This window comes from Lathamus discolor, chromosome 5 (assembly GCF_037157495.1).
Source record: "Lathamus discolor isolate bLatDis1 chromosome 5, bLatDis1.hap1, whole genome shotgun sequence".
NCBI lineage: Eukaryota > Metazoa > Chordata > Aves > Psittaciformes > Psittacidae > Lathamus > Lathamus discolor.
The window spans coordinates 81,135,199-81,156,923 of NC_088888.1; the positions used below are offsets into that span (position 1 = coordinate 81,135,199).

The window sequence follows — 21,725 nt, forward strand, 5'->3', positions numbered from 1 at the left end:
GATACAAAAATAAGTAGTTTAAGAAAGATTGTCTTTTTACAGTTTTTATTTGAAGTCAAAGAGAAGGAGCCAAATCTGTTTTAAAAAATCTGGAAAATATGATTGCTTCAAAGTTGACTGCCTGAACCTCTGTGCAACTTTAGGACACTTAAATTAGCAGTTTGCAGATACAGTCAAACAATTTGGATTGGGTACCAGAAACCCCTTCATTAGTGCAGTCCTGTGCCTCAAAAAAAATCACCCCAGCAGCTGTTAATCAACAGTGTATTTTAGACAGGTTCTATCAAAATACACATTACCTCTTAGCTTATTGGAAAACTGTGTGATCTTCTGCTTCAATGCCTGCTTCCTCTAACCAGTAGTTTTGGGAGATTCTTGCTAACTCTCCAAAACCTACAACAAGCAACATCTGCTATTTCTCTTTGCCACTGCATCTAAGATCATGAGCCTCATTAACAACTGTGCCTCCACCTTATCGGTTGCATAGCTTTGATTACAAGTATTTGGGACTCAATACACAGGTCAGCCAGGATGAACAGCCTATTTAGACATTATTTTCATAAAAACAAACATCCCAAAGTACCTCTCCCACAAGCCTTACATTTGCTCCACTTACATTTATTGCAATAATTCTGAAAAAGTCCTTCAAGTCATTTACTTCAGTATACAAGTTGAAATTCTTAGGGAAAGGTGTCTGTCTAATCATAAGCTGTGCTCTTCTAAGCCTGCTCCAAGAAACAGTGAACTAAAGGAAAATAAAGCGTTTACGGAGAGCCCAAAGCAAACAAAAGATTTAATAAGCAACAGTCTTCACAACTAAGACTGTTAGAGGAGAAACTGCTTTGCATGATTTACCGTTCAGTTGTAGGGTTCTTGTGTACAAAAAAACCCTACGATGAACATAAAAGGATCTGCCTATGCTTGAAAGTGATAATCAGATGCAGGTCTGAAGTGCAATGATATTCCTCAGCAGTTTCGTGTCAGCACCTGCCTGAAGAAGAGTTTTAACATACAAAATAATCTCACACCACTTGACCTATAGTAACTGTATACTTAACTACAGAAGTGATACAAGGTCTCAGATGCATTGTACAAACTTGCAGGGATAAATCAAGTCAAACAGCATAACATATTGCACAGTAAATTGCTCATGTTACTGTATCATAGATATGCCATTTATAAAGATGCCCTAATCATTACAGTACTATGTGAAGTTTGTTTTATTGGATTCTGTACTGTACTTTGCATCATTCACATCTTATGTATGCTTAGAAACTGAGAAGAAGGTTTGGCAGAAAATTAATTCTAGGACAATAGTATGATGCTGAGGATATTTACAATAAGCTGACGTGCTGACACCTACTGCTGCTCTTAAGTTGTTTATTCAGTGAGAAAAAAAAAACAAAAAACCCAAAAATAAACCCCAAACCATGTGTTATTCACAGAACAAACATAAATTCCCAAGTAACATCCTGTCAGCTTCAAGTATTGTGTTTATATATTTTTATTTATATAGTTGTATTTATTTATGCTAAAACTAGACTGTATGGCCCAAAACCAGCAACGTCCAAAAACCCAAAGATACAAGGAACAACTTCAGTATATGTGGACATTCTCAAAACTGCTTTGCCAGCAAAGCACACACAAACTTACAGTAGTGAACAGACAACTACATGATTAAACTACATGATTAAAAACCTGCTGTACTGCCCGTGTTTGCTATTTCAATGCACCCCACTGCATGCAACAGTCTGGAATTCAGCAGAGCACCAAGACCCTCAGAAGAGGAACACAAAGCACTGTAGGATTTCTCATCAAGGTATTAGAGAGAATGAGGGAAGACAAAGTCACCAGAAACAATAATCCTATCTCACCCCTGTCACATGAAAAGGATACTCAGGAAGGACTCAAAACATACTGTTAAAGAACTACTCATCACCAAAAGAGAAAAACACAATATAAAGAAACAGAAGCAAGCTATTTGTCGGATCATAACAATTTGCTGTTACAGATATAACACATAATATGTTGACCTTACAGAAGCTAGGAATACCTGTCAAGAGACATGAAAGAAAACATTTAGCACTGAACCAAAAAGGTTTTGACTGTGAAGACATTTTGACATGTCATGTTTTCTGCATTTCTCTAATGTAGCTTTCAAAAAACAGAAGTGATGGAATTCTTGGTGAAACTGTTTACTTACATTGAAGGCATTAACTGCATTTTTATCATAATATTTCTTCTTTTCGTACTTATCCCTGATGAAAAATTCCACAGCTCTGGAATTAGCTAGTTTAAGGAAAATATGTATCCAGATAAATAGAAACATTAACCTACAAAGCTGATGGGCTAGTCAAAGAATTGCACCAGATCCTTGCTCCTTCTCATTTTGTAGTTTTAAAACAACAGAATAAATTGCTCTACACAATAATTGCTATTGCAGCATCCAAAACAAAAAAAGCAAGCTTCTTTTTAGTACAGAGAACTAATCAGTTTAATATCTTAATGAAGCAACATGAGAAAGATATGCTAGGATTAGCTTAGTGTTCCACAGTCAGGTCATTTTCACTTAGTATTTATAAGCTATAGGGCTGTAATACTACAAATACTTGAACAAAGGTACTCATATACAACAATTAAAGTATAGTTTACTATCATAACTTGCAAACAAATACTTTTTCTTTGTATAAAAGGTGAAATGTATGTAAACCCATTGTCTGATTTGCATAAATTGTATCATGCTACAAAAGCTGGTCATAAACAGTTCTCTGAGATCACTAAATCCTCCACAAGTCTCCTACTACAAGAAGCATCTCTGTGGAAGGGAAAGAAAACAGTAGGGAAAAAATGCATTAAAGCAAAGGTGGAAATAGCAGCAAGCATATTGATGCAGAAGACCAGATGTGACAGCTCAAACACGAAGCACAAGCAGTTGTTTTCCTCAATTATTCTCTTAGCTTCATAGAGCAGCTCATCCAAAGCAATGTGGTTACTTTAGTAAAGCTGATTCTCTGGTATCTGTGAATAAATTTTAACTGTCTAGTTGGGCGATGTGATTACCCATTTAAAAATCAAATTACAATTGTGGAAGCTGATTCACTGCCTCTCCATAGCAATTCTTCCTCAATGAATGGAAAGATACCTTAGCTCCATACTATCTCTCAAGATTAACACTGAGGTCACAGCAATCTGTTCTTTCAGTCTGTATTGTCAACAACCATATTCAGTTTCAAATTGAACCTGTCACCTGAAGATACTTCCTAAAAGTTGCAGAAACCAAAAACATTCTTTCCTACCTCTTTTCAAACATATATACATTCTAAAGGGCATCTGGAGTGCTTCAAATGCACAACTATCTTAGGACTAACATTGCACTGTTATTTACACATACCCACTTTGGCCCCCAAAAAATCAAAGCATATTAAATTACAGATGAACGGAAGTTGTATAATATGCTACTTCCATAACCTTGCAAATTTAGCTAAGACTAAACAGGATTCCCCCAGAAAGGGTATTTCCAACTTGTAGCACAAATTACTGCATTATATAATCTCAGTGGGGAAGGAGATAGAGAAAGGCTATTTGATTTTTTTCCATGCTTTTATAACTGGATAGCTGTATTAATTTATAACTAATTTAGAAGTAAACAGAAAAGACTCAAAACTTGACTGTTATAAAATACCTTAGAACAACCTATGCTTTCTATAAAGTCTTAGTTATTTGCCAAAATTAACATTTTCAGATGGCACATTTATACTAAGTGTTCTAAGTTTTGGTTGCCCAGATTTTGGCGTTAGCTATTTTAGTTATTTTGCATAAATATTTCCCTATTTTTAGCAGTTTCCCAAGATGCTCACCTGATATTTCAGTCGTTAGAAAGTTTTAATTAGAAAGTTTTAATCTGAAAGTTATTTCAGAGGATCATAAGCATTTAAATTTCGTACAGTTTAATTTCTTGGGATGCTATTAAACTGGGGTATTATTATTTTGGAACTTCAATATGTGTGAATTTTTGGAGCATGTACGTATTTGTTTAGATCGGTAACCTACTGTGCTCTTGTTAACAAGAGTTTAAAGCAACATTAACAGTTGCCAAAACTGTTTTAAGAAGTGAGTAAAATGAAGAGACAAATTGATTCACTCTACTCTTGTGAAAAAAAAAAAAAAAACAAAAAAAAACTTTCAAACAGGAAGCTAAAGCTGTCATACAAAAAACTCAAAATGATCCTCAGAATCAGCTTCTATACCAGAGCATCCCTAGCAAGTACAATGGAAGCATAAAAATAAACCAATGCCCAGAAAGGTCAGTCTTGTGACTAAGCGGCAGAACTGATGAGGGACCTTTAGTGGGAGATTTTGGGAGGATTCCACATACATGTTTTTCCTGTGCCTCCATTCTACTACCTAAAAAATAAAAATAAGATTATAGTGCTACAGTTAAATATTATATAGGAGAACATATATAAAAGTGGTCATTACATGCAGAGTTTCCATAATACCTCCAAAAGATTATTCCGAATATTGAGAATATTCATAACAGGAATACTGATTAGACACAATGCTGATTTTGTAGGGATACAAAAGGCACAGAGGAAAGGCAAACAAACAGCTTATCACAAATGCCAAGTACGTAAGTAGCTGATGAAGTTATGGGGAAGCTGAGAAATCAAACAGAAAATGTTGGCATCCTCTCTCCTGGCCCTGTATTTTTAATACAGAAAATGCACACAATCAAATATATTCAGTTGACCAAGTCCACCTCTTAGTAACTGTCAGCTCTTCCAAAGGGTATTTATTTCAAGGTATACAGTATCAACAAAAGAATTATCTTGAGAATCTAAAAGTGAGACTTGTGGTCTGATCTGACAAGAAAAGCTTAGAGCAAAGCATTATTGCTTCTCCCACAATAGCACCAGTGAATTCAAGTTAGCTGCAGCAAGAACAAAATGTACATCTTCAAGATCCACTTCTGAGTAAGTTTTAGTCAAAGTATTTCAATCTTATGGCTGAAATAGAGTTCTAGAATATTACAGCTGGAACACTACAGTGCTATCTGGTTCCAATTTCTTTTTTCTTATACATATGTATGTTTAATTTTAAAGCTACTGGAACATGAAAATACATATCTGTTTTGCTCAAGTGCATTTTATAATGAGGAACCTAACTCAAAAAAAAATCTTCTGTGCATAGAATATCACACGTAGTATCTAACAAACAGGAGAATCAGAATCAGTTTGGAATACTGAAAGAGGAAATTCAGATCCAGTTATGACTAAGTGCATTTACCAGCTTCCATAGATTATATCGTCATCAGGCCAAGAGAACTGGGGATAGATTCAGCTCCCTTAACAGTAGCTGTTTAGGATCTTATTACAGAGTTCCATTAAGACTAGATGAAGCAAATCCTACCTGCAGAGTAACTTTCACTAAGTCAGAAGTAAATACAAATCTAAATTAATGCCATTATACATTATTCTAATGACTCAGTACATTTGGAAAACATGTCTTTTGAGGAAAGCTACTTATTGGTGGTTGACAATTTTTCCTCCAGCCTTCCCCTTCCAGTTATATGGTGATAACCACATACCAACACAAGTGGTGGCTCTCAGAGAGGTTTGGTTTATTTAGATATTCCCATCTGTGCTTGCCGAATTCACAGAACTGTATATATTTCAACTCCAAAAAATTACAGAGTACTTTATCTAGATGAAATCCATACTTCACTTGAGTAAGATCCAATGGCTTATTTTATTTTACCATTCAGCTCATTATTTCCTGTTCAAATGCTTCTAACTTCAGCTGGCAGCTACTCAAGACAAAGACAGAATATTGAAGAGCTCTCCAGTATCACTCTAACTTCCTACATACAGAGAATTTATGGAGTCACCTTTTCTGAAAGCAAAAATAAATGGGGCTTGCCAAATCTCATCACAAAGTAGATTTGCTATAACTGAAGTAATTTAAACCTTTTCTGAACTGTTCCCAAATTCCACTGTGATTTTTTACACAACAATATCAATGAAATAAATAAGGTGAGTTGCCAAATGTAGCAGTCCCTTATAACATTTAAATTGCATTAAAAGTCGTTTCAATGTGAAAGCTAAATCAAAAAGGATACTGATCTGTTTGAGGTCTTCGGAAGTTCTCTGGTAGATTAGCTTCATAGAGTAGTCTTGCTTTAGTATTTCCCATTTCTTGCATGCACTAAGGAAAAGTGAGAAGAAACAGTTAGTTCAGGTCCACTAATACTTTAAATCCTGAAATACCCAGAATGCTATTGGTGTGCTTAAATAACACTGCAAGTTTTTAACTTGGAGACCTCTCTGCTGCCATATGTCCTGGGAGATGCTCCCATTGCACAGGAGGGCTGCCTGCCAATACCTGCTGGACAAGAGCTAACAACACAGATGCTGTTTAACGGTGTAAACTAACCCATCCAGTGAAAGATAAGCTTTCATCTCTCAGGATGTTCCTCAGACCAGGAGGAAAAGGAATAAGAAAAATTGTCTTGCAACAGAAAAATGCTTCAGACTGGAACATACCTGGAAAAGTCAGTACTTGGAACACCAAAGAGAATATAATTTAAGAATCACATAGATGTGTGAATGCTACCTTATTGTGCCCTCCTGAAAAGGAAAAGGCTTACAACACACTTTCTACAGATACAGTGAGGAAGCATCTTTCAGAGTCCCAGTGGCAAAGGACTTCTGGATCTAAAATGATCCAGAAGACATAACGCAACCAGTTTCTGAAGTGAGTTTTCAGAACTTAAACTCATTACAGCAGAAATATAACGCATTAAGAACTACTCTGTAAAACATTTAAGCTGAAACATCAAGATAAACTCAAATCCTTTCCAAAGGAGCCCTGGCATTCCATTCAAATTGAAAATATATTTTAAGGTATTTTACCTGTATTTGCTCTGGTGTCCATTGGTCCAAGTTGACAGACTTGACCCTTGATATATGGACTCCAAGATTTCGATGTATTCCAGCACATCTGATGCAAATAAAAACACCGGTGTTCCAAGACGCCCATCTTGGACCTAAAGTGAATGGGGAAATAAGTTTCTTTCAGAATCACATATCCTGTGAAGATGTTATTTGACATAATTCTATACTGACAACAGGAACAAACACGCCTGAATTAGACTCACAACTGTTTCTCTGGGATTTCTATTAATTTAACAATCTCCACTGTCAGCAGTTTTATTTATGGCTTTCGGCTTCTAAGTGATGTCACGTAACATTTGAGTTAGTTAGGTTGCAACCTGCCTCCCCCCGCCAAATAAAAACCTGAAACAAAAACAAAGTTTAGAAAGTTGTCTTACTAGTAACAACAAAATTTTGTTAATATCTTGAATAATCCTTAGGGCTGTGCATCAGGTGCAAGCATCAGCAGAAATCAGTAGAAGTTGCCCCTATTTCTTCAATTAAAAGCTTCCCAAGACATGCATCTTTAATTAACTTGGAATTAAATGCAGGGCAACCTTACATTAATGCAACAAATCCTTTAACACCTCATACAGCACAGACTTTACAACAGCAACATGCAAGCTCTTAAGGAAAGATTTGCAAAACCAACCAGTGAAAACACCCTAAGAATGGTGGAAAACTGAATACGTTCATTTGATTCTTAAACTATAGTATGAGTTGCCATTCACAGCCCAACAGAGTTTCCTCACAGAACCTCACCACTGTTTCTCAGCTGTGTTGGCATGCTGAGATGGACCTACAGTATGCTGGCCTGAACCCCCAGTTAAACTTGGGATATTTGACTTGAATTCACTACAAAGTCTCAGACTAAACACATGTATATCGTTTTATTGAGCTTTGTACACCACTATTATAGGCACTGCTTTAATTTCCATCTAGTTCTGAGTTCTAAGAAGTTCAGAGATCAAATAATTAACAATTCAAAAGCAAGAAAATGCATTGAGGACCTGGAAAACATTTCAAGCAAGTATTTTCTGCCTTTGTACAACTGATGCACACAGACTGCTCATGCAAATGCAGCAGGCTGCATTCCAATATATCATTCAAACACTGTCCTGGGGCACAGAAAAGAATTTCATGCCTAGGTCTTCTGATCTTTAGCTTAAGACTGTGCTGGCGAGAAGACCTGCAGACTGAGACAGCAACAATTTTAATAAGGGAAGCACACACTGCAGACAAGGTGGGGGGAGAAGGATTTCTTTATTACTTCCCATCAGCAGACAGGCGCCCAGCCACTTTCTAGAAAGATGGGCCTTCGCACACACAACACTTGCTTTGGAAGACCACAGCCAAGAATGTCCTTTCTTCTTTCTCCTTTCCTTGAGCATTCATTGTTAAGCACATCATCACATGGTATAGAATGGGCAATTAGAGTCAGCAGCTGTGCCAGCTGTGTCTCCTCCCAGGTTCTTGCCCAGCCACCCCTAGCATACTCATCTGTGGTGAGGCAGAACATGGTGTGCAAGCACTGTTCAGCAATAGCCAAACAAGGAAGTGGCATAATTCCTTTCAGCTAGACTTCACTCTTTTGAGTTAGTACTCAAAATTCCTAAGACACATTCACAGCTCCACAGACTTGTTGCAGGAAGCCCTCCTCTAGTGTCTAGTGTCCACTGCCTGACTTTCAAGACCAAACAATTAAGATGACTGGCAGTTTTTAGAGTAAGTGCTCCATTTCAGGAGTCAAGGGATCTAAGAGGTGCTCACTGAAACTAACACAATTTCCCCCATGGCACTTCTATGTTAAAACTGCTATTTGTCAAGTAAGAACAATCAAACTGTCTGCGATGTGTGTCTTATATAGTTCAACAACTAGCAGCCTGCTGACCTGCCTTTTTATTTTTACCTATATAATACAGACATGCAATACTCACCCTGTCCTTACAGACAGTGTAGATCTGTGTTACAGGAAGATCCCACTTACAATTTAAACTACTTTATGCTTCAGTGCTCCAGGATAGAGGTTTTCATGCCATTTGCCTCTACATCTTAATCAAGTTTCAGCTATAGTTATACACCAGCAGACAAAGCACATCAACTTATGCAACTGCTTGATGTAGCCATGACATTTTAGAAACAAAAAGGTAAGGCACGGTCCTATGTGCACAACAGCTTATCTAGCTTTTCTCTGAAACTATAACCCAGGGATGTGCCTTCAAAAGAGGCAAGGCAGTTTTGATCAGGTTACTTATAAGGACAAGAGGTGTTCATCTGTAGTGTCTATATGATGTCTGTATTTTTCTCCTATAGGGTAAAGAGCTTTAAGACTAGAAGCTTTTCACCACAACAGAGATTGTACAACTACGTATCACGAGTTTCCTATTCTTCAGGTTCTTCCTCAACTATAAAATCCCAGATTGGCAAGTTCTATATTTATGTACAGACAAACCGGAATGAGGATTTGACATGACTGAAGTCTATCTTCATAAATGAACAGGGAGATCATTACCTTTCTAGTTTAACATTAACTTCAAATTTTGTTAATAAAAAGAAAGATCGTAACACAACTCATGAATTAGCTAATTTTCTCCTGGAATGGAACAATTATGTATTTTTCCAGAAGCTCAGATTTCATTAATTTGTACTCATTTCTGAAACAACTTAGGGAAATCAAATATATTTCAGCAATAAAGTAGCAAATTTAACAGTGAAATAACAGACAAACCTGAGGCCAGACAAAAATGTTCACATGTAATCTCCAAGTTTCAGACTAATGACAATGTGCAATATTAAACACTTTAAATGAAAAATGCTTTAATTACTACAAATCAATTACATCCACAGTTAAGTAGCAGGCAAAAGAAGTTATGAAATAATGTTTTCTGTGTGGGCATCAAACCAGCTGGGCTTGACATAACCAGTCAACTAAAGCTGTAAACCTTCCTGAGTGAGAAATGTTCAACAGTAATTCCAGCTGATTCAATAAACAATTTACAGTTATCTCAATTTTGTACAAAGTCACGATCCTTATTTATTTCAAGAAGTATTTTTCACTTAAATACTCACAGGTTTCTTCTCTTCATGTCCTTAAAGACAGACATAATTTTCTTCAGCAAAATTTACAAAAGTAGCTTAGTGTATCTCTGTCTGCATTCTGCTGGACAGTTAAGATGACATTTGGCTTCACAAATGAAGACTGAACATCAAGAATCCTGATGACTATTTTTATACTATTTAGAACACCTTTCCACATCAGTAGTGATGCTATCTTACCTATAAAGAACTGCATTATACAATGAAACACCAATCAGCCAATATTAACATGAAATACTGTTTGACATCAATTTTAATACAATTGTAATGTTATTCTTTTGAAAGCCATTTGAATACAAGATTTTTACTAGGAGAATGGAGCTGCACTTCAGCAGCTTGCTGCACCAGAATCAGTGCACCCATTGGATATAAAAATACACTTAGAGTAATTTTGTCAGTCATTTAAGAAACAGATAACTACTTAAAAACATTTTCAGTATCTTTCATCCTCAAGGCAAAAAGCCGTAAGGCTGAAAATGACAGTTTATACTAGACTATGTGCTAAGATACTGTGAAGTCCCTGAAACACTGTCTGGCTGAACCAAGGATTGCTTCAGCAATCCTAAACAGATTACTGCTTTCAAGATGAGAATCTTTTTTTTCCTTCAACCTAAATTTTATTTTCTATATATGTCTACTGATTAGACTTAGATTTCCTTTTCAGCTCTTAAGAGGCAGTTAGGTAAGGTCAGCTGTGAAGGCGTATATACTTTTCCAGGGAAATTACCAAGACAAGATTTTGAATGCATTGGATCATTTCGGTGAAGATCTGGCAACCTTCCATAGGATGGCCTGACATTAACAATTTAAGTAACCCTTAAAATAACTAATACCAAATAAAGATCCTGTCCCTAGGTTAAACCCCAACAGATCCTCAAGGCTTATTGTACAGTTTTACTCTGGCAACTGTAATTCAGTTAGCTTCATAAAAACTGGCGATTAAGTTTCGCTTTGAAGTTTAAACAGAGCACAAGTGCAAACTTCCTGTAAGAGCTAAACAGAAAGATGGGTTTGAGCTGTCACATGGCTTCACACAAATTAATTTAGAGTCTTTAGGCTATAATTTAGGCTATTACATGTTAAATGGAGAATACCAAGCAACATCTCCTGCTGTACTGGTCCTGGCTGGGATGGAGGTAACACGCCTCCTAGGAGTCCATATGGAGCTGTGCTTTGGATTTGCGACTACAATAGTGCTGGTAACGCTAATGCTTTGGCTGCAGCTGGAACATGCTTCCACAGCAGCAAGGCTTTCCTTCTTACCCCCACTCAGTAGGTAGGGGGTGCCTACTGACCATAGGGACATTCCAAGCCATTAGACATCTGACTGCTGATGGGAAGTACTGATTGAAATTCTCCTTTTGCTTCACTTGAGTGAGCATCTTTTGCTTTGCTTAAGCTGCCATGATCTCGAGCCATAAGTCTTTCCTCTTTCCTTCTGCTTTTTCATCATTCCACAGGAGAGGGGGAGCACATAAGAAGTGGGGTGAGTCCTCAGCTGCTTTACAGGGTCCACACCAGCTACTACATTAGTCTGTGTTCAGGAACTGTGTATCAAATTTCTAACAAAAACTAGGATTCAATTAGATGCAGAGAAGCAGCACTAATTTGTGACATGCTTTGAGTATTCAAGGAGTCCTTTATTAGAGACCATCTAGACTCTTCAGAATGAAGGACATACATAGCCACCAGACAACATTTCCTGGTATGCTTTAAGTTTTTAGACTTGCTAAATAGCTTGCAAATTAAGAAACAACTGAAGAGAATTTTTTCCAGTTGCAGTAGACTTCCATGCCAGTATAGTTATTGTACAGAACCAACACCCCCCCGACTTGCAGAAATATCTACAGCTATTAAAAACCTGAGAACACTTCAAACACTGGCTTCAGCCATTTAAAACTTCAGCAATAAGGAGTTTGAAAGTAATTTACATACCTTTGGATACAAGTCTCCATATAAGTCGATATCAAGACATTTTTTAAATTGCTGAAAAAGTTATCCATCTTCACAAGGCATTCTTTTATTCTAAAATGCACTTTAAAGTGTGAATATGGAGGAAAAGGCACTGGGTTTATGTATTCTTCATGAGCTTTTCTCCCAACATATTTTAAATTTTTTTTCATACTTTCTCATCTTCAGGATACCTATTTTTGATATTTTTATGAGATTATTTCCCCTCTGTATTATTTAAACTGCACTAGTACCTTGCATATGCTGAATATGTGTGCATATACTCCCATATATCCCTTTCTTCACTGTCCCAGTAACTCAGCCACTTAGGACCATATGTTCTACTCTATTATATTATAAAGCTGACTGAGGAAGCTGCAATCAACATTCACAGCACTGCTGACACATGCTGCTAATGTAATTATAGCTGATACAACCAACTTTTTGAGGGTACATTTGATACAGATCTTTAGGCAAGAATAATAACAGGAATGGTAATGCGAAAGCTGGTACATTTCCAAAGAAAAGACAAAGCACATTTGTGTTTTTTTTTTTTTTTTTTTGTAAGTCCAAGGCTTAAGTTTTACTACAAACTGCTCGAGCTTCATTTTGCATCAGCTGACGTGTAACACCATATCAGGTACAAGACAAGACTTACATGATACTGCTCATTTAAAATGTTACAGAAAAAGTACTTTTATTTGCCTTACAAAAAACATGGAAGCCTCATAAACCTCTGTAAGTAAAACCAAGTGGTCAATACAGTGTGAAACATTGTTTTAGCTATTTGATTAGTTTGTATAAAAATCTTTTTAACTGCTTTAAACATGTCAGTCACCACTCTACCCTCTACTGAGATTCCACCTACAGTAAGCAATTAGTGAGAAAGCTTATACACTACCTAACAAAACTGGGCGGAAGTAGGACTACCCATCACACAGACAAGTTTAAAAACAAACAAACAGGTAGTGGGGACCAGAACGAACTAAAAACACACAAAAGGAAATAAAAGTACAGGGATAAGACAGACATAGCTCATGTCCACAAAGGAACAAGTGTGAGATTACTGCGTATGACTATAAGGTATGAGAATGATGATGGTTGCCTCCCTTACCACAATAATTCAGTTTCCTTCTCTCCATCAATCCACTACACCTGTTCAGCTTACTGAAGCTCCAGGTTAACACAGAAACACTTTTGCTGCAGCACAGGTGCTGCCCACTCTTACTAAGCAGAACTGGGGTAAAAAGAGCAAGCACACAGCCTTTCAATTTTATATTTGCTGTCAAAGGTAAAGGTGACTGCCTTACATCGCAAACTACTCTAACACATTTACACTATGTGCATAGGACCAGTTTGCCAGGAGACTAAAAAGTTAAAGTTTTAAATGAAGAGGACTTGCCAAAGACTAAGTTTAAATGAGGTGTGTATTACAGAGGCATATAAAAACAAAGTTAGTTTTCACGCTACATTCTTGCAGTTACCAATTAGCAGTTCTACAAGGAAGACAGGCAAGTATTACATATATCACCATTAACAGCTTTGCATCTCAATAGTCTGCAAGAAACTTATCTTGGGCCAGCATCTTCAAAGGTTTCTTAGAGACTACAATTCTTCCCTTCACTCAACTGCACCCTGCCTGTCCTTTGGCCATAAAGCACAGTGAAGTTACTTCAATTCTCTTCTGTTTCTCCAAATTCTTCTGCCGGTTAAGAGACTTTGTCAAATAGCTGGCTCCATCTCGTGGAATAGAGAATTAACTGCAAGAATATCTAGCGAGTCTCGGCCTGAAAGTTGCTAGCCAGCTCCTAAAAACTATCACTTTTCAGCCGAAGACTTAACGGAAAGCCTCAGCACTTGTATCAATACAAGCATACCCGCGCAGTGCTTGCTTTCTGTGCACTAACTCCCCACGAAATTCATACTGCACAAGCGCTGTTCTACTTAAGATTTCAGCCAGGTTAACAATGAATATTTTCCAGGAAAATACATGATTTCTTCAAGCTGACATACAGATAAAGATTGCGAAGGCAAGCACTCTTACATATCGGATATAGAGAAATTAAGGAAAACTAATAAGCAGCAACTGTATATTATGTAATCCAATCCAAGAAGAGCCAAGTGATACAAACAGCTCCTCCTCCAGTAGCTACTCAGTAAAGAACAAAGGAAAATGGCAAAATTGTACTGATCCTTTTGAATTTCTCTCCTCATAATATAACATATTACAGACAGGGATTAAGTCAAGGTGATACTAAAATGCTTAAAACCAATACATTTACTATCATCCATTTTCAGTTTAAACCTGCTGCTTCAAAGACCATCTCTTACTAACTTCATTGGAAGATGCTTAGTTGTCCCCCAAAAAGGTAGAATCATATTCACCATCTCCAAGCATTTTTGAATAACGGACTCTCAGAGGAGTTAAAAAAAAAGGGGGAAAGGGGGCAGAGAGAGGGAAAAAGCTAACAACACACCCAGCCCAACCACACAAAAAGCTTAACTGCAATGTTAATCATACCCACTGAATCAAGATTTGCAAACTAAAGAACAAATCTTCAAAGGAACAGAAGATCTTGCATAAATATGTTGAAAGCAAAGGAAACAGTGCAAGAACCATAGTACAAGAATCTCTTTTCTCAAATAAAATGTTTTTCAAGGTCCTTGGAACTTTTGCCTTTTGAGACTACTGATATGGGACTATTTACCCATCACTTGATCCACAGAATTAGTTTCTGATTAAGCAGAACAAATAGCATGAAGCACATTCATGTGTCACATCTGTTCCTTACATTAAGCTTGATTTCTTCTCCTTTAAAGTAGAAGAGGCTTCCCTGCTTTATCTCCATACCCAAAGATTAGGAAAACTATGCAAGCACAGCCTTTATGTGTTTCTCAGATGTCAAAGTCTAAGTATGCAGCAAAATACTGTTTTATATAAACAGAAGCAACAAAAGAATAAAAGGGTGTAGCTCAACACAGCTCTAGTCTGTAGAGGTCTCCTAGAGCAGGCTTAGTAAGCCTGTGTTTTGATAGTCAACACCAGAGTCTAAAACTGCCCCATTAAAAAAAAAAGGGGGGGAGGGGAGGGGGTGGAAGGGGGACATCAAACAAGAGAGGCTGATTTTATTTAGAACCACTAAAACTCAACGGCCTAAAGTTGTACTGCAGGCAGACAATTCAAGCAACCAAACACACTGTTCCAGAGCCCTGCTTGATAACAGTGTGATTCTAGGCGTATTGCAAGAACAGTGGGAAGACAAGCCTTCAAAGCATCAGTTGTCTGTTTTTAGCCAGTGTCTGGTAAGTGGCATAGATTTTCAGGGACAGAACACCTCCAAGTTTGTCTTTCTATCCAGGTAACCACTTCTCATGAAAGTCATCAACTAATTCATGAAATTCAGTCCTATTGATAACTCTGAAGAGACTGTGTAAAAGTACTCTGAAAGAAACTCTTCCCCTTCACAACCTGGCCCACCCCTGAAAGTCAGAAACACTATCAACCAGTTTCACTTATTGCTTCAGCTCATTGATCCATTTGCTTCAATAGTATCGATAGCTGTAAAAGTGTTTAAATAAATAAAAAAAAAAATAAATAAATACATAAATAAAGACAGTGTCTCTATTTCAAAGGCTGTATAAAGCCTTAACTAGGAAAGGAGCACAGCAAAGTGAACATTCTTTCATTTCTATGCTTAAGCCACAAAATGAAGTGGCTGGCTTGACAAGTATTTTCCAAAATTTAAGTAGCTAAGTCATATAACATCTCAAACAAAAAGCTTTATACAGGAAACTAAGTTAGGAATATGAAAAAAAAAACCATAGTTGTTCAGAGTACTGGCTAGTTACAGCTACTGGAGATACACAGGGAACATCAGTTTATTCTTGAGATGAACAGCCATTTTCTTTTCCAATAGTCATTTGGCACAAGCAATCTTGTAAGGTGACAAAGTGAAAACTGAAGATTTTTGGCCTTATTAACAAACAACCAGTTACTAAAAAAAAATCTGAGTTTTGACTGAATAAGATGAGAAGAAATCTGTTAAAAAAAAAAAGTTTACCAAACATTAGGTGATGATAATACAATGCAAATGCCAATTTAGTAAACAAATACAGTATTTGCTCACTGTATTTTGAGTTCACTGTAACATTATATACATACATAGTTGATCACTCTTTGTATAAAGTAATATTAAGAGAAAAAGGAGATCACAAATAGCTTTTGGGGATTTGTCCCCCAAAACATCACCAAGGCCTCCTCCATTTTATTTCTAAGATGGCAGTATTTAAACAGAACTTCTTCCTCAAAAACCAAAAAACCCAACCAAAAAAAACCCCAAAAACAAACAACCAAACAAAAAAACCCACAAAAAAAAAAAAAACAACCTGTAATGTAAATGAGTTTAATTCAGTGTTTTGTACTAGAAGCTTCCTTTAAAATGATTTTCCAAAGTTTGTATTTCTGATCTGGAAGTATATCACACGGCAGATTTCCCCAACCAGCCTAACACTAACTAGGCAAGCACCACCATAACCAGCTACTAAACCATCAGAGAGCAGCTCCTGACCCTTAGCTGGCAACAATGACTGCCATGCTATTGCTTGGTTACTGTGCATGTATATGTAGAGTATATTGGACATGGCCACAGCACTCCTACTTAGCCTTGGGATATTGGCTTGCTACAGCACACCCTTCGGAAAGTAAAGCCACTGCCATAAGAATCAGAAATAACAGAGATACCAACCCTGGCACATTCTGTAAGCCAACAGCTTCAATTTGGCTAAGGAATAGCACTCTAATTTTATTCTGCCTCTTCACTTTGTAAAGAGTGTGTCAAGAGTTCAGGCTTCAAGAAGGTGTGTGAGCTGTTGTTTCCTGTCAGCAGCATTTGGTACTTACTAAAAAAAAAAAAGACAAGATTACATAGGCATGTTAAAATATTAGTAGGAAGCTTCTGGAGCTGGTCTTAACTGCAGTTTTTCCCTTGTCAGCAAGAAACTGCTAAAAGGCCTACTGCTTTAAATGTACAATTTACAGTCCTTTTATAAGCAGAAATAAAAAGAAAATTGGGGAACAATGAGCTGTTACAAAATGCTTTCATAATCTCATAGCTGAGCATCAGCTAAAAGCACCAATGCTAAGAAAAAGGTGTAAATCTACACTACTTTGTTGCGAAGTAGCAAGAGCCCCCCTGCATAGCCAGGCAAAGGGTAAAGGCTATGTAAGCATCTGCTGCAAAAAAAAAAAAAAATCTTAAGACAGTAATTTAAATTCTTCCTTTAATGATGACAAAAAAAACCCTCAGAAATACAATTTGCTTACAATATAGTCTTATAATCTGCCTTTAAAATGAGTGGTGTCCCTCCGGGATCAGTGTTAGGTCCAGTCTTGTTTAACATCTTCATCGCTGACATGGGCAGTGAGATAGAGTGCGCCCTCAGCAAGTTGGCCGATGACACCAAGCTGTGTGGTTCAGTTGATACGCTGGAGGGAAGGGATGCCATCCAGAGGGACCTCGACATGCTTGTGAGGTGGGCTGATGCCAACCTTATGAAGTTCAACCATGAGAAGTGCAAGGTCCTACACCTGGGTTGGAGCAATCCCAGGCACAGCTACAGGTTGGGCAAAGAAGAGATTCAGAGCAGCCCTGCAGAGAAGGACTTGGGGGTGCTGGTCAATGAGAAAAGGAACATGAGCCGGCAGTGTGCGCTCGCAGCCCAGAAAGCCAACCGTATCCTGGGCTGCATCAAAAGGAGTGTGACCAGCAGGTCAAAAGAAGTGATCCTGCCCCTCTACTCTGCTCTTGTGACACCTCACCTGGAGTATTGTGTGCAGTTCTGGTGTCCTCAACATCAAAAGGACATGGAACTGTTGGAACAAGTCCAGAGGAGGGCCATGAGGATGATCAGGGGACTGGAGCACCTCCCGTATGAAGACAGGCTAAGGAAGTTGGGGCTGTTCAGCCTGGAGAAGAGAAGACTGCGTGGAGACCTCACAGCAGCCTTCCAGTATCTGAAGGGGGCCTATAGGGATGCTGGGGAGGGACTCTTTGTCAGGGACTGTAGTGACAGGACAAGGGGTAACGGGTTAAAACTTAAACAAGGGAAGTTTAGATTGGATATAAGGAGGAAATTCTTTCCTGTTAGGGTGGTGAGACACTGGAATCAGTTGCCCATGGAGGTTGTGAGTGCTCCATCCCTGGCGGTGTTCAAGGCCAGGTTGGATGAAGCCTTGGGTGACATGGTTTAGTGTGAGGTGTCCCTGCCCATGGCAGGGGGGTTGGAACTAGATGATCTTGAGGTCCTTTCCAACCCTAACTATTCTATGATTCTATGATTAAAAAAAAATAAAAAAGAAATATTACCTTTCTCTACCAGAGAATTTATCTGGTAATTGCATTAATCAACTTCCCTTTAGCATTTCTACTCAAATGTAACTACAGAGACTCTTCAGTAAACACATCTCAAACTAAGCGCTCATGAAATTATACAACCGCTGTGCAACCCTCAGTGACTCTGGAGATGGTCTTCCCCATACATTCTGTGCTACAAAGCCAGTAAACGCACCTCCATGACCTCCCCCACATGAACTTATGTTTGAAAAAGATGCAGAAAGAAGCCAGAGATCGAAGTCTTTAGACAAGAATTACCACATTTCAGGCTCTGGACTGTAGAAGCACACTAAAGCCATCTGTAAAGACTGGCCAGTTAGCTTCCTGTACCAGTCTTCTCCTGATGTACTGGTTTGGGTTGGGATGAAATTTATTTCCTTCACAGCAGCCCATATGGCACTGCGTTTTGGATCTGTGACCAAGATAGCGCTGGTAACACGTCAATGTTATAGCTATTGCTGGGTAGTGCTTGCACAGCATCAAGGACTTTTCTGCTTCTCCAACTGCACTGCCAGCAAGCAGGGTGTGAGGGGACACAGCCAGAAGTGACATGGACACAAATCCTCCCCACAAATCCCCAGGACTCTTAAGCCCAGCTACACCCCAATACTGTACTCTCCCAAAGTCTTAGCAAATGTCTCAGACCTTGGACAGCTTCAGTACCCATTCTCATAGCCGGGTTTGGGCCAATCCACAAGATGCAAGCCCTGTGAGATAATTAATACCTGCTCTTTAAAAGATACAGCTACTGTATTTCCTCAGTCAGTGAATAAAAGCTGTTGGTTAGGTGTGAATGTACTTCACAAGGTCATTTAGGCTAATGACCTTGGTTTGACTAGGGTTTTGTTCTGTTGTCTGGAACACCTCTAAGGTATGTTCCACCACCTCTCTGAAGAAAACTTGGTCCAGGATTTGACAACTTTATCATTTAAAAAAAAAAAAAAAGTAGCTTATATGCAATCGGAATGTATCATGCCAGACAATGCTCAAATGCACTTCGTATTTTTCTGAAGTCATCTTCTTGTTTCCTAAAACTATGGCAGTGTCCTCAGAGATAATACTAAAATAGAACTCAAATTAACAGTTAAGCATTCCAGCAAAACAGGCAATCATCAACACTCAGCCATCATACATCATTACATCAACTACATATGACTGGGAAAGGAAGAAGCAAATTTACTTTTAAAAAAACAGACAAAAAAGAAAAAGATTGCTACCTCCTGTAGTCAAAAGAAGATGTGCCTGTAAAATACTGTGCCTCAAAGTACCATCTTTGTCAAAAGGCAGGAAAAGGAACTGAATACAATACCAAAGAACTCAGCTGCATTTAGTCTGAAATCTAGAATTGCAAGTCTTCAGAGTGGAATTAAGGCTGCTTGACAAATGCCAATTCTCAAAATACTTTGGAGGATTCTATAGCATGCGATCTTGAATCTGTTGTGGTTTTTAAAGTCTCAAGCTTTCCAAGCTGTCCAAACACTTGACAATCCTTTTGCTTTGGAACATTACTCTAGTAACCTTTTTAAGCAAGCACTCCATGAACACCCAAACTCCATGGAAATTGCAGTGAGCAAGAAAAGTATGAAGGGGCATTTAGTATCAGTTCTTTCAGAGGCTGCTTGCTATGGGCTACAACAGAACACCCAGAAAAGTGAACCAAGGCCTCACAATCTTTATTAAGGGGAATGATAGTTACTTTTTTACTTGGAACGCACAAGTAAGGTGGGTTACACCTTGGCTGGCTGCCACAGGCCCACCAAAGGGAAGAAAACAAGATGGAGAAACTCATGGGTCAAGATAAAGGCAGTTTAATAAAGAAAAGCAAAAGCCATGCAAAACCAGATTGATTCTCTATTTCCTACCAGCAGGCAATGCCCCCTTCCTCAAGGCTTCAGTATGCATAGCTGTTGCTCTGGAAGACAAATGCTTCAACAGTGAATGCCCTCCTTCCCACCATCACTCCCCCTTCTTTTAGTTTGCATTGCTAAGCACAATATCAAATGGTATGGAATATCCCTTTCATCAGTTGTCCTGGCTAAATTCCCTCTCAGACTCTTTTCCACCCCTCACCTAGTGGCCTCTGGGGGAAGGTTGGAGAGACAGCCTTGATGCTGCCCTAGCACTGCTCAGCAACAGCCCAAACACTGGTGTGTTATCAACACCCTTCTATTTAAAAAGCACAGCACTATGAGGGCTGCTATGGGGAAATTTAGCACCATCCCATCCAGACCCAGTGCAGCAGTTTAATACATTTAAAGTTGAGAACAACCCACCTATGTATCACTTGTCAATGACAACAACGACCAAAAAGCCTACACTCCGTATGTTACTGGCAGGTCCCTTTGGTTCAACTACTGCTGAGAAGGGGAGCTTAAATGCATGTTTCTGTTGAAGATGTAAAAGGTGAACATTAAGTATGGCATTTGCCATGATCGAAGGTATATTTCTGCAATCATCTACAGGCAACTGAAAAAAAAGCATCATTACTTACCAATACACTGGTTGTTTCTAGAAATTATGAATGACAAATTTAAACCCAAAAGACTTGAGTGCACATTACAAGGATCTTATTCAAAGTAATTACTCAGTCCCAGTTGTCACTTACTACAGTGTTTTCAATCCACTTGCAAGTTCAGTTGCATTCAAGAACAGTAGGTCACAATCAATCACTTCTATCTTTTTCAGAAATTCCTGTAGGACTACTACTGCCTTTAATACTACTAATGAAGTCCTGTACTATGAAGATTTATCCATTTTTACTCAAGCATTTCAGTAAAATTGCATAAGATTCTTGTTCCCTCCTTAAAAAGGAGGTAGTACACAAGAGTATTGCAATCGATAGCTAAACATGAAGTACCACATTCCTTCTCATCCATACAAGAGGGACAGTTCCCTACTCCTCATCAATATATGCATTTTCTTACACAAAATCAGAGCCAGGCATAGCTTTGAGAAACAAAATTGCTTTTTTACTAAACCACAGCTGCAAATTTATAGGCAGTGTTGCCAAGCAACTAAGTATAACACACGGCTGTCCACAGCTCCATTCTGACAGAGGCTGAGCTAGTCTCTACCTCTTCTTCCTCCATGGTCTACTGGAAGTAAATACTTTTTCTCAAGACAGAGGGGGCAACTGACAGTCTAGGTTTATTGAGATAGGCAGCACATTGACCTGTGCGGTTTTCCCTTCCCCCATAAAACTTGTAACCATCTCTGTTAGCTACAGAATTAGTGCTCTCCCTATCCACATCCACCACAGGCTTGCAGCACTAAGGTGCTCTCCAAACCAGAGTGGCTCTAGAACACAGATCTACTCATAAGTATTTTGGATAAGCTGGAAACAAAGAACTCAGAT

General features: G+C 38.3%; 1 protein-coding gene across 5 annotated transcripts in view; it reads right to left on the minus strand.

The window, feature by feature from the left end:
* Window positions 1-21,725, minus strand: part of SMAP1 (small ArfGAP 1) — a 77,879-nt gene that overhangs the window by 45,102 nt on the left and 11,052 nt on the right. For 4 of the 5 annotated variants that reach the window (XM_065681438.1, XM_065681437.1, XM_065681440.1 and 1 more), the window contains exons 2-4: window positions 6,912-7,045; window positions 6,119-6,204; window positions 2,204-2,279 (exon numbers count right to left, since the gene is read on the minus strand). In XM_065681438.1, coding sequence (XP_065537510.1) covers window positions 2,204-2,279; window positions 6,119-6,204; window positions 6,912-7,045 — 296 coding nt within the window. Of the gene's footprint in view, window positions 1-2,203; window positions 2,280-6,118; window positions 6,205-6,911; window positions 7,046-16,723; window positions 16,749-21,725 lie in introns of those variants that run through there. The other variant, XM_065681441.1, reaches the window with a different exon arrangement.